The 16,435-nt window shown below is 37.6% G+C and overlaps 1 protein-coding gene across 1 annotated transcript in view; it reads left to right on the top strand.

Moving 5' to 3' along the window:
* The window catches only part of LOC139708690 (synaptotagmin-6-like), a 100,971-nt gene extending 93,028 nt beyond the window's left edge, over nt 1-7,943 (top strand). Inside the window, exons 5-7 of the mRNA XM_071620627.1 lie at nt 2,328-2,499; nt 5,409-5,664; nt 7,551-7,943. Coding sequence (XP_071476728.1) covers nt 2,328-2,499; nt 5,409-5,619 — 383 coding nt within the window. The 3' untranslated portion in view covers nt 5,620-5,664; nt 7,551-7,943. The remainder of the gene's footprint in view (nt 1-2,327; nt 2,500-5,408; nt 5,665-7,550) is intronic.
* Nucleotides 7,944-16,435: the final 8,492 nt, after the last annotated feature.

The following is a 16,435-nucleotide window of genomic DNA, read 5'->3' as shown; positions in this document are numbered from 1 at the left end:
GAATTCGATCTGCACTGACTAAAGGATATCAAAACCTTTGTGGCATACCCGGATCGATCAGATTAAAATTCACGATCGTTAAATGGGTGTACCGAAAAGCTAAAAAGCATATGTGTCTCGTGGTTTTTCGAGGTGTTTGAAAGGCAGAAAAAGTGGACAGTTTTTCTGTGCCACGCATGGTACGAATTGTCCCGTTTTTCATCGCGCTTCCGTTTGCGGTTTAATCGATTCTTCTCTTTTAGGTCAATTCTAGCCTCCATGTACTACTCTGAAATTTCAAAAGCGAACGTTCTCCTTGACTGGTTAGGGTTGTCACGCAACTCAGCTGACCTTGATATTTTTAAAGAAGAGATAGGTAAGAAGATAGATAGATAGATCGATAGATAGATAGATAGATAGATAGATAGATACAAAGATAGATGGATAGGTATATTTCATGGAAAGATAGATAGATGACAACAGGCTAACCGTCATGACTGTGGGCTCATCATTCAACAGTAGTTTCGCGCTTTAAATTTTTTTCCTTGTGTTCGAAGAGTGAAGACTGCTGGGAAGCAAAAAAAAAGAAAAACCTCAAAAAACAAAAAGCAAAACAAAAAACAAAGCAAAACAACAACAACAGCAATCATCAAGCTGTTCAGAAAGATTCATAATCATCATCTTTGACGCGACGATGATCGGAACGTCAAGACAGGTGAAATTGGTCTGCCTAATGCCCGAAGCAGTTTCTTCTCTCCCTCGATCTCTCCTTCTCTCCCCCTTGATCTCTCTCTCTCTCTCTCTCTCTCTCTCTCTCTCTCTCTCTCTCTCTCTCTTTCTCTTCTCTTCTCTATCTCATTCTTTTTTCAGGCGGAAAGGGGATACATTTTGAATTATTATGAATCTCTCCGCCATTCCGCGCAGATGATTTGCCTCTGCATATGACCGGTGGTTACACTGCGAATTTCAATCGGTTCGGGCTCTTGGTCTATGTTGCTCAACTCCCGACGGAACACACTCATGTGGGATATGTCAATGATTGTCTTTCGTCCTGTTTTTCGTCTCACATGTCTTTGGGATACATACAAAAAACAAGAGGGAAAAAATCAACAACAAAGAAAAAAAGAGATGATTAAACACCGCCTTTCTTTCAGAGCGCGGGGTAGAGTTGTAATGGGATGGTAATTGTATTGTAATGAGAATCGTGAAACAGATCACTTTGCAGCATATGGAGACGCGTCCGCCTTTTCAAGATATCACCGGCAAAATATCAATGCCAAATTAACAAATAAGCAAGACTACAAGCATATGACTATTACTATAACATGTAGGTGATGCAAGCGAGCCAAAAAACAACAACAACAAATCAAAACAAAACAAAACACACACGGGCGACTGCCTAACTTCCGCTCACGGCGCAGTAATGGAGTAACAAGTCGCTTCGATAGACACAGTATGCCACTTTGTGTGGGTGTTTGTGTTACTTGTTTATGCGTTTGTGCATGTAATGTGCGTGTGTGTGTTGATGGATTTGTGTGTGTGCATTGTAGGGTGTGCATGTCGGGTTATTTTATTTCCTTTGGAATATCGGTGTGTTCACGATTCAGAAAGGGGATATTGCAAGGTTTGATATACAATTTCTCCACTATGTTTGTATGAAAATGAGATTCATAATCGTTATATCCCATGCGTTTGGATAGAATTCATCTTGTAAATACTTTATTTCTCAATATCTGATGTTTTGTAATTAGTCTGTAAAGATTTGTATGAAATCCATACGCAAATATGTTCGTTTAGCATTTTGATGTTTTTGTGTTCTAAATGATTCCCAATAAATCGTTAAAAAACGTAGTTTTTCTTTGAAAAAAAGTATGCCAAAGATATTGTAAGGGCATAACATTAGGATCTTATGAGACACAAGAGCAAATATCATCGTATGATTTATAATTAACAACAGCTCAGAGAGGGAGAGATTTTCCGTGGTTTGTTAGCTCGTATATGTGTATTGAGTTATCGAAATTCAGATTACAGAACATGCTAGATATTCATGCATGGTTGGCTTTACAATCGCATGGGAAAAACAAGAGAAAATATGTATTTATTCACAAGCATGGGATATTTAGAATATCCTTCATGAAATAGTAACTGTTCGTACACCTATAGCACTCATTTGAGTTACAGCAAAGAGAAGGCGGAAACCAACAGAAGAAATCTAATGAGAATGTGCATGAATGATATGTGGCGAGAGCCCCTTACGGCGACTCAATAGAAGGATTCTTAGTTGTCAAAGAATATGTCATCTCCAAAGATTTTAATTTGAAATTTGTCTCCCTCTCTTCACCGAACAGATCCGTACGTCAAAGTATCGCTCATGTCGCAAGGAAAGCGGATGAAGAAGAAGAAAACGACGGTGAAAAAGAATACCTTGAATCCCGTCTACAATGAAGCAATGGTATTCGACGTCGCTCCCGACAGCATGCAGAACATATGCCTCGTTGTCGCCGTTGTCGACTACGACTGGTGAGTAAACTGATGACCCGAACGGTAGCTATAATAGTAATAATGACGATAGTTATGGTAATCGTGGTTTTATTAAGAAGAATTATAGTGGTGATATAATCATATTGATAACTTCAAAAATAATTATTACGGTGACAGTACTGATAAAACCAACAACAGTTATCATCAACAACATCATAGCCATGATGATAGTAGGCTTACACATTATGATCACTTGAGCTCATGATATAACCCCAGGTATGCCCTTCAGTGTAAACACTCTCCTCCCAATGCAATCCTTTTCTGTACACCGTCATCACCAAGTAAATATTTTAAACACCTTTGCATCAATTGGGACAAGGTGGGTAAAAATGGTTGTAGTTCGCTATTCCGAAGGTTCGTTAATCTGAAAATGATCTAAGGTTTGTTATTCCGAAGATTCGTTTATTCGAAATTGAAATACGGGCCGTTATACTGAGGGTTCGCTATTCCGAAGGTTCGTAATTCGTGTTATTCCGAAAATGATTTATTCCGAAGGTTCGTTAACCCGAAAATGAAATAAGGTTTGTTATTCCGAAGATTCGTTAATCCGAAAACGAAAAAAAAGTTTCGTAATTCCGAAGGTTCCTTAGTATGCACCTCCTTTGCATTTTCGGATTAACGAACCTTCGGAATAACGAACATCACCCAGTAAAAACACCTTAAACATGTGTCAGGATGTACCCAGGCTCCCCTAATTCTGAGTCCAGATGCTCACCCACGACACCACAGTACTTCCACCTCAGTCATGAGATAAGGGGGAAACAAACGTCTAGATTATATGTTTCAAGTTTACATTAATCCCATGTCAATTTTCCGCACCATTACAGTCCTGTGTTGGCTGGTGTATAGCATCATCAACGTTTTGATTTGTGATACAGACACACTCCTATAATGGTACCAGCATTATAGCATGGGATAGAAATCGTTGCACTACAACGTTTCTATTATGCATTCTCGCTGCATTTATGATCTTAACTTGATAGTTTATACAATGATGTTTTTTCAACGGAAACAGCCGAATAGGATATTAGATTCAGTAACTCCCACGTTCTTTTCCCTTGAGCTTCGTTTTCGAAATCAATCTCTCTACGTCGCCTGTAGCTAAATTAACTCGTCGAACCTTTTGCAAAAGAAATCGTGTCGACGAAATTGTGGGTTGCTTTCATTTTTTTTCATCCCCTTCTTCATTCCTACCTCCTAATTAATTTCCTCTGCAAAAGTGACCCCAGTATATGATAAATCGACTAGGTGGACTAAACTGGACGTTATCAATCAGTCCGATAAGACCGACATACGATACACCCCAGGGAGACCGGTAAAATGGAGCAGGAGATGAGAGTATACCTTAATAATAGAAACCATCAGACTAAAAGCCCTGTAAAGCCGTCGTCGGTGTTCGTAAAGATGGATGTAGACATAAGAAAATAACGGGAGACCACAGCTCAGCACACCCGCAGGGGGAAACCCCGCCAGCTGAAATGCGAGCAGGAAATACCACTGACTACACAAAGTATATACCTTCAATTAGACAAATTGGTATACGAAAGTGACGCCGTCATTTCGAGTGAGAGAGATATTATGAATTCAATGCAAACAACCAGAAGAAAGGCATACTGTAAGAGCAACCATTGTATAGTATCAGTCACGTGACACTGTAGCAGGCTAACAGAATGTGAAGTAACACTTGTCATGGATCGTAGAAATTCGCTTTCAGGAAAGAAGCCATATAAAGTGTATGAACTTTGAATTAAATCCTGCAGCTCTCAAATTTCAACAGAAAAAAAATGAATGTTGTTGTTGATTCCGGTAGAACGATGATTATACTACAGTATGTCCAAAAAAAATACAATCGGATTTTTGCGCTGATAACTTCTAACATGATTAAACTGTGTGAATGCTATTTCAGGGTCTAAAATACAACATTTTACATACATTTTGCAGAAAACCGTATTCAGTTTGGTTAAGTGGTCACAGAGAAATGTGAATCGTTGTGAAGCATGTCGTGGATGTGATTCTTCCAAGTTTAGCACTGTTGGATCCTCTTAGAACTACTTATTAATGTGTGAACACAATGGACAGAACTTGGAGGGAAGGAATTCCTGAAATGCTCTACAAAGATCCTCATTTCTCTTTGACCACTGAAGCAAATCGGATGAGGTTTTCAGTAAGATGTGGGTAATAAGTTATAGTTTCATACCCTGAACTTGTATTTGGATTGATTCACTATCTTTAAAGTTATCATTGCGGAGGGCCCCGTTGTAATTGTTTTGTTTTGCTTTTTTTTCTTTTTCTTTTTCTTTTTTTTTGGGGGGGGGGGGACATACGGTGTATACTATCTAAGTCTTCACCCGATGACTGGAAATCGACCAATCAAAGGGACAGGTAGATGCACACCAAAAAGACTTGGTCCTATAGGAAGTTTGATTATAGTAAATACACAAGTGAATCGTGAATAATGACACGGGGACATTATTATTATTGATTTAATACAACCATTATGTAGTCTGTTTATGTAGCACGTTTTCTTGTGACAAATTACCTCAAACGTCAATAAAATATCTATCGGCATTGTCTCGAAATGATCACGTGAGTGTAATACTAATCATATTTTCGTCAAACAGGTTGTCACCACTAATAGAGGTTAATTTCGCTGAGGATCGGCTTAGGCTGTTTTGTCAAAGCGGCGTTCAGATTGCAAGCTATGCAAAGATATTGCTGGTAGATTGTGATAGATAGACCAAACGACAAATGATGTGCCATGTGGGCGATAGAGACGAGACATTCCTGAATAGAACTATCAACTGAAGTAAGTAAACTGGTCTAGGTTGACAGATGTGACGATTGCAATAATCCAGGTGTTATCGCTGCTGTTCTTCTCCCCCCTACAGGGTCGGTCACAGCGAGCTGATCGGGGTCTGTGAGGTGGGACCCAATGCTCCAGCCCAGGGTTCAACGCACTGGGCAGACATGCTGGCCAACCCGCGCAAGCCCATCGCGCAGTGGTACCAACTCCAGGAGTCTACGCCAGCCCTCTCCGTGGCGTCACTGTCGGCAGGTCTCAAGAACTGCATGGGGTCCTCACAGCAGAGCGGCGATTGACGATGCCAACACGAGAATTTCGCCGATTTCCGTTGCCTCTAGGAGGTAGACAAATTAACTTTTGCTTGGCTTGAAACATTGGAGTCAGAAAACCAGATACCGTCCAATCGTAGTTCCCATTACATTATGACTGCCTGCAGCAGCAATCATGACCTACAATAATTACAGTTTTCAGTTGTTACAGTTGGGCAATAACTAATCACCGAATGGCATTTTTGTCTTTTCTACAGCAACTGTAATTATTATGACTTTTGACACTTTTGGGTCCTGAAAAGCTGTCCATAAAGACTCATTATTGCAAAGGCAGCCCATGATGTTACAGTTACGATGGCAGTTGCTAGGCAACAAAAGTATCCTGCAAGCGGTGAAGTTTTCGAGAATGACAACCAATATTGCTGAAACCCACATTTATTTCAGAGCTCATCATAAAATGGGGCTCGATGTGGGATTCCACATCATTTCCGCTCTCTAAATCTCCCATTTCCTAGTTCGTATTAAAGCTTTCACGTATTCATATGTGCTTATTAGCACACATGAAAATAATCCGGCGAAACACTTAGTAGGCTCCCTACTTACAACAAAATTTGGCGGGATTTTTTCCGGTTTCTCTCCCCCCCCCCCCCCCCCCCCCTCTCTCTCTCTCTCTCTCTCTCTCTCTCTCTCTCTCTCTTCAATACTCGTAAGAGGGATGAAGATTGATGATTGAAATCTCAGGATAGTATTCTAAGAGTTAGATTAATTCGCAGCGAAACGGATTGATTTACAGTGACCTAAATTACAATCTTGATTCATAATCTTTGGCTTTACATCCGACTCCCTTCATGCATTAAAGATACCATGATATACAATGTATTAAGAAAAGTTACTCAATGAATGCGATACTTAAATGGAATGTATGCCTCGACGCGGTCATAACAATGCTTTGATACTAAAACTCAAACATGAATCCTTTGCATTTTTGCTCGAGTAAACGCAATAACAATTCTCTTTTTTTTTTTCGTTCTTACAATGTGATTAAATTTGTGCTGTATACGCATAATTTCTCTTGACAGAATTGATTACATGATATGATTATGACGCAGTATCAACATGGCTGAAAATGTGTCGGGACACGCGAAAATCTTTCTCCCCTGAATTGCCTTTCTATAAGAGCGTGTGGGCGAGTATATTATTGACCATAATTGAATTATGGTTTCCACGGGGTGGCCACACAGCTGATAACTGCTGATGTTCATCATACTCATTTCCAAGAAGAGCTTAGGTACACTAGAATCAATTATATCTCAAACCACACAGTACATATCCCTTTAACCATCACTCAAACTGAACTGCATATGCCCCATGGTATTTTTTTAATACGATAATTTGTTTGAAGTGATTTTCTTAAGATAAAAGGTAAAGCGCGCACTGAAGGCTTAAGTCCATATAGGCCTACTGGATCCCCTCCCCCCTCAAAAATTAAACAAAGAAGAAGATATAACACTTTCAACAGATAAGTAGGACACCAAACTGACGTACGAAACGTAATGCGACACGTGAAATGTCTTCAAACACACTGTCCTGAAAAGGCCAATTATTAGTCGCAATCAATGTAAACCCCAACAAATCAGTTGGTAAGACGTTTTTATTTATGTCATCTCAATAGAATGAAGCGTTACGTAGTATGTGTAGCGTCGTGTCATGAACAGAACATGTGCACAATGCTCCATGATCATTATTTCAGAGCTCATACTGTAAGAGCGAACTGAATATAAACAAGATGAATGGTATAGGTTCAATATGATAATCAACAGCAATACCACATTACATATAATTGCAAACTACCAGTTTGCATTTTTTTTCTGTGCCTCATTAGTTTCCTCTGATTCTAGTGAATATTGAGTAAATACCCGCTGTCATGTTTGTTTTCTTGCACCATTTTATCTTCACAGACATCCGGTGACGAAATTGGTGGATTTTTCTGCACTTGAAGCACTTCACTTCTGACGATTGTGGCTGTAAGTGGCGTTACGCACTTCTTATCTCTGAGCGTTCCCACCCATGGTTAAAGGCATGGGATATGACGATGGACGAGAAAGACTCTTGTGTAGTGACGTCATCATTACGATTTTAGCGCGTTCATTTGTTATCACTTCATATGAGTGGCGGGAGACTGGTATTCGTGCACGCTTCACGAAAGCACAGAACGATCGGCCTTGTTTCGTTCGTTCGTTCGTTCCTTGTGTATTTCTGACTGTTTCCGCATCGGAAAACAAACGGAACTTCTGGGGATGTTCACGGCTCAGCGTATGTAGAGTAGAGTTATGACAGCACTGAGGTAGACATTCATGGCGGCACGTGTTTTTTTTTGTTTTGTTTTTTTTTTTTTAAGGCACGAGTATCTTGTACCATTAGCTATTTTCACAACTGTTGAAAAGACTGGTCATAGTTTGTTAACCATGCTGCATGCATTAGCGGCGCGAGTCATTTCACTGACGGAGTTTCTTCAGTGGAAGTTGAGACTGGGTTCATTCTTTAGTAGCAATCGACGACCAGTTCACGGTTTTTGGTTGCGACTTGATGATGGTTGTTGTCTTCGATCCGAAATCATTGATGGATAACCCATCCAGGCCGAAGATGTACAGTTTGAATATATGATTAAGACGATCATGGTAATAAAAAAAAAATACAAAACATATTCACGTGATAATTCATACATGCGTTGCCTTTCATACCAACAAGGTCAAACAATGTTTACTCTTTTGTCCAACCTTCCTAAGATGCCTTCGTTGAATTAAAACGGCAGTGAATCGATCGGTGATTCTACAGATTCTTCAATAAATTCTAAAGATATGAAAATCGCGAATGACCAAACTTAGTCTATTGTCTGAGAAGGAATGTCTTTTCGAAATTTTTGATATAAAGATTTAACGGGAATTCCGCCATGGGCCATTTCGAGTCCTACCAAATCTTAGTGGAAAAAAATTTTGCATTCTTCGTTTGGACTCATTCGCGTAATTCCATGTACATTGTTCATCTTTTAGTGTAAGACACGTCGCCAGTATACTAATAGTATATTGGTGTGACGTATGTAAATAATTAAGCAACGTATTGATAAGAGAACTTTTGTATGAAAAAAAAAGAAACAGTTTCGCTTGTCACAAAGTTGATTTTTTATCAGACTTTTCTACAACATGTATTACATTGCGTATGGTAAGTAAGAAGGCATGCCAGTTTCTTGGTTGTAAATAGATTTAGGTGTTACTCACGGTTCATTAATATTTTATGGTGCTTGATATAAATGTTGCCACTGGTTTTTGAGCTCTCTCTTGTATAAGGTCGTTTTACTTAAGATCAAAACTTTCAAGTCTTAACGTGCTGCTACTTCGCGTGTCCGTATGGAACCACCGCAACGGTGAAAAGGAAACATAAACCACTTTATTCTGTATGTAAAGAATTTGTTTTTCTTTGAGTGTTTGATAACATGGCTCTGATCAGAACCATGTTATGATTTCATCTGATTTTGATCTGATGCTGTTCTTTCCTTTCCTTATTAGCTTATTAATATCACAAACATTTCTTACATTAGCTTGTAGTCAAGTCAAATTTAAGTGTTTAATGAATTGTTATGTGATTACACTCTCTTAAGCGTTTAGATAAGTCTGTCCATTTTTTTATATATTTTATTACAAATTGTCAGTAATCGATATTTTGAAGGCAGAATTATTTATTGTCAGTTTCACTAGTATGTAAATATGAATATGTGCAATATCTATGTGAAAATGTGAAAAAAATTATTTTGTTACCATTCCCTGTACATATTTCGATTTATACGGATTGATATTGGAATATCTATATGACTTTTAGTTTTCATCGTTACCATTAAGATAAGGCGTAATGTGAAGGTGGTTCGAGCAGTCGCTGATATTGGTGATATGATAAACACAATGTGATCGTATGCTGTCATGAAAAAAAAAACACGTCATTTTCGAGATAAATATTTGTTTACGCAGTTCTCATGCAGAAAAAAAAACCACCAACATGTGTCTTATTTGTTTCTTATATGTGTGATTACGTTGTACGTGGGAGCTGGGCTTGGCAAAAAGGAACAAACAAACATAACACAGACAAAACAAGACAAACAAAAAAACAACAACACGACCCATTGAACAAACGTGTTCGTCCCCGTGGAGACATCAATGATTATGTAACGAATCAAGCTTCTCCAACTTCCCTTTGTTGTGAAAATTCACGTTCACGGTCACCAATAAAATCGTAATTGTATACAGGCGTTGGAGGGGAAAACCAGAATGTATCACCTGTAGGGCGCTAAAAACTAGTGAGGGATGTTTTAAGTAGCGAAGATAACTTCAAGGACTTAATAATCTCACCAACGTTGCATTTAAGAACATTCTGTATATTCCCGTCAGCATAAGTCGGTCAAATAAATGGTTTAATCAAAGTATTTTCAGAGTAATGCAAGTCCTTGACCTAAAATATCTGTGGTAGGCATTTCCAAATCATCACCACCAACTTCACTGCATGCAAAGTACAGCTTTTGCGTCTCATGCGCGCAGTGCGTACAAATTAGTACCTGATTTTTTTATGCTCTTACATCCCAAACCACTGGAAATTGTTCCATATTTACCTATTCCCAGAAGCTGCACGTTTCGACAATACTTTAGACTGCATGCTGTTGCACATGAATATAATAATTATATATATATATATATATATATATATATATATATAGCGAAAACTTTGAGAAAAGAAAATGGGTTTTCATTGGGATTCGAACCAGAGACCTCCGGATTACTAAACCGGTGCTCTACCGACTGAGCTATTGAAAGCCCTATATGTAAACCTATAAAGCTCAGTCGGTAGAGCGCCGGTCTAGTAATCCGGAGGTCTCGGCTTCGAATCCCGATGAAAACCCATTTTCTTTGCTCAAAGTTTTCGCTATTTATCATTACAATTGTTTCTGGTCAGTTTTTCCTTCCTTGTTTCAAAATATATATATATATATCTCAAATATATATATACATGTACAAAAATGTGTGTGTGTGTGTGTGTGTGTGTGTGTGTATGTGTAGAAATTGTAGACATGCACTTGGAGATAAAGAGAAAAGACAAAACGGTGGCAATCATAATGTTTGTCTCCGCGAGTGGGCTCATAATATGAACGATATGCTGGACAAGAGAGGGCGCTAAAGCAAATATTTTGTGATGGACAGGTTGACTATTTATATCAAATCACAATGACGACATGAACAGTTAAAGGCAGGTAAAATACAGCTTGTTAAATCATGCATTTATCCATATAGCAATAAGGACAATGATGACAATCTATCATCTATTATTACATCATTCTTGTGTTATATTACAATACCCAACTGAATAAGTAACTATCTTAATATAAGAAATTAGAAATTATGTATACATCTACACATCTACATAATCATTTATTGAGATTATGTATAAATCATGAATATAATACATGTATATATATATATATATATATATATATATATATATATATATATATATATATATATATATATGTATATATATATATACATATATATATATATATATATATATATATATATATATATATATATATATATATATATATATATATATATATTGACAGCAAATCTTGCACATATAGACGTGGCTGGTGTTGGGTAGCACCCCTTTAATCATCGAGCTTCCGGGCGAAAAGCCCTTCTTCAGGATCTATACAGTCAATGACAACAACGTATAAATAACCGACCATAACCTTCACGCAGACAACACTACAAGACCACACTCAGCACCAACACAGTAAGTTTTGTTTTGAGATTGTATTTAGTAATAGTATGCTGATTTGTTTTTTGTTATAAAATGTGCTGAATTGAGGTATGTTTTATGTTGAGTATATTTTGAAATGTATAGTATATGAGGCTAGTTGAGTTTAGTATGATTTTATACCTAGGTTGATTTTATTTATACGTTGTTGTCATTGACTGTATAGATCCTGAAGAAGGGCTTTTCGCCCGAAAGCTCGATGATTAAAGGGGTGCTACCCAACACCAGCCACGTCTATATGTGCAAGATTTGCTGTCAATAGATTTACTGTTCTTGCACCGCCCCGCCATGTTGTGGTTAAGTCCTTTGATGTCAGTATATATATATATATATATATATATATATATATATATATATATATATATATATATATGTATATCTGTGTGTGTATGTGTGTCTGCGTGTGTACCCCTGCATATAAATATGCAGTAAACTCTTTTTGATAACACTTTTAAGGAGTTTGCCATTCATTTTGGGGCAGTTCTTGTCTTTGTCTTTGCTTTTTATTGTAATCAGTAAGAAGCTGCAATTGGCTTGTCGCATCCGAAATGCCTAGAAGGAGTGGCATTATATCTTATTCTCGGTCCATACTTTCTGATTACTTGCTTTGTGACATATAACACTGCCTTTAGACTGTTAATACGTGAAAAAAAAAAGGATTTTTATGTAGTAAGGAAGTGACATACTTCTTGTTGCAAGGAATTGATTTACTTTTCACACTGTGATATTCGTCAATGTAAAACATATTATTTCCCAAACAGCTGAATTTGCGTCTGAGCCAAGGTGATCGATCCATGTTGTACGCACAAAAGTACGCTTTCATAAATTTTCTTTTTAGGGGGTTTACTAAAAATTACAGTCCTCATGATAACATCACAGATGAAATCAGTTTAAAAAAAAATAAATATTATTCATGAGAAAACATTTGATCAAGATCAATACCGACCAAAAATGTTTCCTGGAAAACAAAAGAGAATATGCTTTTGCTCAGTAATCATCTGCCTATAATGCTTGCTGTTTGTGTACGGTATACTTATTTTTTGCCTTTTTTTCTCAGCCATGTAACACGTATATCATGTAGTTGTGAACTGTCTGTCGTGTTGTTGTTTAGTTTGTGTGTATGTCTGCATTTACGTCTATTTCGCTTTTATTTTTGGATGATTTACTCACAATATACAAGATTATTGATTTTCACTCCCCATATGAAGTATAGTGAAAGACTACTAAAGTTAATTGTTCCGTTGAGGTTCATTATGACGTCTGGTCTGCAACATGCGTGCATTGAGCTGTTGCTACGTCAGTCAAGCCTTGGGCAAGCGAGTAGATATCAGTAATAATATAAATACATATGAATAATGTATTAGCGAACCGGTAACTGTGGTGCTAATTATGTTGGGGTTTTTTTTACACATTTTATCCTTCTCTCTCTCTCTCTCTCTCTCTCTCTCCCTCTCTTTCTCCCTCTATGTTTTTCATTATATTTCTATGTAGACTTAATAACTGCTTCATCACTTTGTCAACTGAAAGTGTATCCTTACCTCACATCGGTTTTGAATTATTTTGTAGGTGGGGATGAAAAAAAAAAGATTATTCATGAGAAAGTCGAAACGTACTGATTTGAAACCACTGGGAAGAAGATGAAATGTTGTAGACACTGATAGATGTGTGATACTGATGCAAGAGCTAGTTTTCCCCCAGGCATATATCCGGAACGTAAGCACGCCCTCTATAGGACGCTAGCCAATACATCATTCCACATCGTCTATTGTTGTTGTTATTGTGTGTTTTTTAGCAACCACTCTAGCTCATGTTCCGTGAAGAGGTTCAGGCTTGGGGTGACCCTTTAACCCTTTCTCTGCCAATGAGTCAAATATGCACAGATTTTACACATATACCCATGGGCAGGAAATCAATGTATAGTACGCAGAAGGTTAACAGCTAAATCCTTGCGCGGAAGTCTTGACAGGGACAGACTCTGAATGAACGAACCGTTTTTTTATTTGCATGGTTTATGACAAACATTGGGGCATGTAGTAAATTCTATCGACAAGTGGCATTGCCCTCTGTTTATTTTCATCTTTACCGTCTCTCTATTAACAGAATAATGGCACTGCTTGTCAAACAAAAGCTCTTGAGAAAACTATTTTACATTTGACGTTTGCAAATATCAAAGTAATTCATACAGACAGATAACTACCAAACCGATTTATTATATTGTGTGATGTTCAAATACTTGACTGTCAGTATTTATGTCACATGGCATCATTGATTGCGGGTAGTTTGAAGAGAGTGAACTAACATGACTAATATGAATTAGTTATATAAACACGTTGAACATCAAATCTCTTCTCTAATCCACCAAGAACTTTCGGTACGTGACCAATAAAACATTTTGATATCCAGTGTCACTTAGCATATTATATTGTACTATGTCTGAGCAGTCTGAGCTTATTCACATCACGAGACAATGTCACGCCAGCACATGCAAAGAAAATTGAATACGTTTCTGAGACCAATCCGCTAAAAGGTCTAACGTCTCATTAATCACGAAAAAAACACATACCACAGTTTAGGATTAACTGGCAGAACAAGCAGACAAGTGTTAACGATATTCAACTCACCTGCACTTAAAGTGGAAGTCTCCATGTTATTTTTATCGTTGTTGTTGTTGTTGTTGCTGCTGCTGCTGTTGCTGTTGCTGCTGCTGCTGCTGTTGTTGTTGTTGTTGTTGTTGTTGTTGTTGTTGTTGTTGTTGTTGTTACAAAATCAGGCCATACCCAAATATTCATATAACAAAAACATTTTTTTCGGGGGAAAGTCGTCCAGCAAATATTTATAACAAGGCTCGACAGGACCGGTGGCCCGGTGGCCCGGTGGCCCGGGGTCACCAGAAATAGATGTCGGGACACCACTTTTTAAGAAAAGATATGTTTTGATGGCCCGCATTATATAAAAAAAAGTGAGTTGATGATGTCATCGCTCTACACTTTTCTGGACGACTTGCACACGAATTTTGACTGAATTCCTTTTGTCAAGATGAACGTTAAAAAAGAAAAGAACATGTATACTATGTATCAAATTATTTAATGTGCTAGTGACCTTGTAATTATAAAGTTTTCCTTTTCCAGTATGCGGAAGTGGTTACTTGTAAAGCTGCTTAATCCATGACAAATAGCGTCGTTATAAAAGAAAAGAAAATCTAAAAGTTGTGAAGTGAATCGATTCTGCTCGTAATTGAATTGAATCTTATATCGTTCTTTCGATGGAATATTTAAACTTCAGATTCATTTGGTGCCCATCCTATTACCAAAAAAAAAAAAAAATGTGTTCTCTTTGTTTTAATTTACTCATCTAATTTGCCAGGGGGACTATATTTCATAGTGGAGTTTTTGCCTTTAAAAGAAGGATAGATGGCAGCGTGCAATTAGCTGATTACTCAGGATGGGACTACCTCATCACCGTGCCATTGATTGTGGCTATTAAAAGTCAGCGCCCTCACCCGTTTCAGTGCAAAAAGGCACCACAGCGGGCAGTGCATGGCTCAATTCATCATCACAATCATACCTTGGCTGGTGGTATACTGACACTTCCTATGGTCCTTTCGTCGCACTCTCCTGTCATATATATATCTTGGCGTACACATTACATGGACTTTTTTTCATTAATTCATTCATTTATCTGTTTTCTTATTGCCAAGTTATGTAGCTACAATGTTTCTACAAAAAGTGCATAGATCAACATTACAATGTACAATAAATGAACTTTATGACTTGGCAAAGGTAATTAAAAAGTGGAATTTTAAAAATAAAAAGTAGAATTACAAAACTCAATTACACGAACTTACTGTGAGAAGAAACCTAACCAGTTCTAAACAAACACTCTAGACAAATCTCAACACTAAGTGTTGTTATGTAGAAAAGAAAGAAGATAGAGAGAAAGAGAGAGAGAGAGAGAGAGAGAGAGCACTTGATTAAGTTATCTTCAGTGTGTCATCTTATCTATGCATTTTCTATTTTTAAGTTTTGATTGTTACAAAACGAAAGTAAACCTGCTATACCAGTTAATGACTAAAAAGCAAATATCTTTCATCTTCAAGTCCTTATCGATAGATCGACCGGAGGAATAATTCATGTCTTTTAGAAATGAAACGAAAATCTGACAAAAATAATTTCCAGATAACCAAGGTATACAAAAATATAACGCGAAATTGCGAGAAAGTGAATACCCCCTCCCCCTCCCCCCCCCCCCCAAAAAAGGGGGGGGGGGAGATCTGTGTCACTAATATTCATGGAAAGTCAAGGTTTCCAGCAAGTATAAATCAAAGAATAGGCTTATTTCTTTTATTAGGATGTCCGCAACGATGTTTAAATATCACTTCTTTAATGTGTGCTTAACATATGAATTCTATTCCATTTATTCATTTGTTTATATTGATACAATACACGTAGTAAGTATATTCCAGCCTTAACTGCTAAGTTTGGCTTACTGCATAGACTTCAACACACTTTATATCAGGTGAGCCCAGCAGAGCGTAGCCGGCTACCACGGTAACCGAGGAGTAACGCTGCAAGATGAGGTCATTTATCGTCATGTCACCTTGGAAACGGTTTACAGGAATGGCAAACGAGTCGACCCATCAGGTAAATTAAAAATCATGGCCAAATGATTTCATTGAATTCGCGAACCCCACAGTATCATGCCCATATTGATTTCTTTCCCGCCACAGAGTGATCACAGCTTCAGTATGAATAGATAGCAAAACGAAACCATTTTTTATCAAAACGAAAGTGAGGAAAACACAAACGAGCATTTTCCCCAGTGAATACCACCAGATATTTCTTATCCCAGCAGCCATCACTGAGAACTGTGGAGGACACTAAGCTTGAATGAAAGCTAGACAATATCACTTGTATCGAGGGGATTATGATGTTACAATAACGATGCATATCTAGCACGGTAGAATGACAAATCTAATCGGTGTAGAAGA

This window comes from Diadema antillarum, unplaced genomic scaffold (genome assembly GCF_040938485.1).
Source record: "Diadema antillarum isolate AM-2024a unplaced genomic scaffold, OU_Dant_1.0 scf00000037, whole genome shotgun sequence".
Classification (NCBI taxonomy): domain Eukaryota; kingdom Metazoa; phylum Echinodermata; class Echinoidea; order Diadematoida; family Diadematidae; genus Diadema; species Diadema antillarum.
This window is presented reverse-complemented; position numbering and strand designations above follow the sequence as displayed.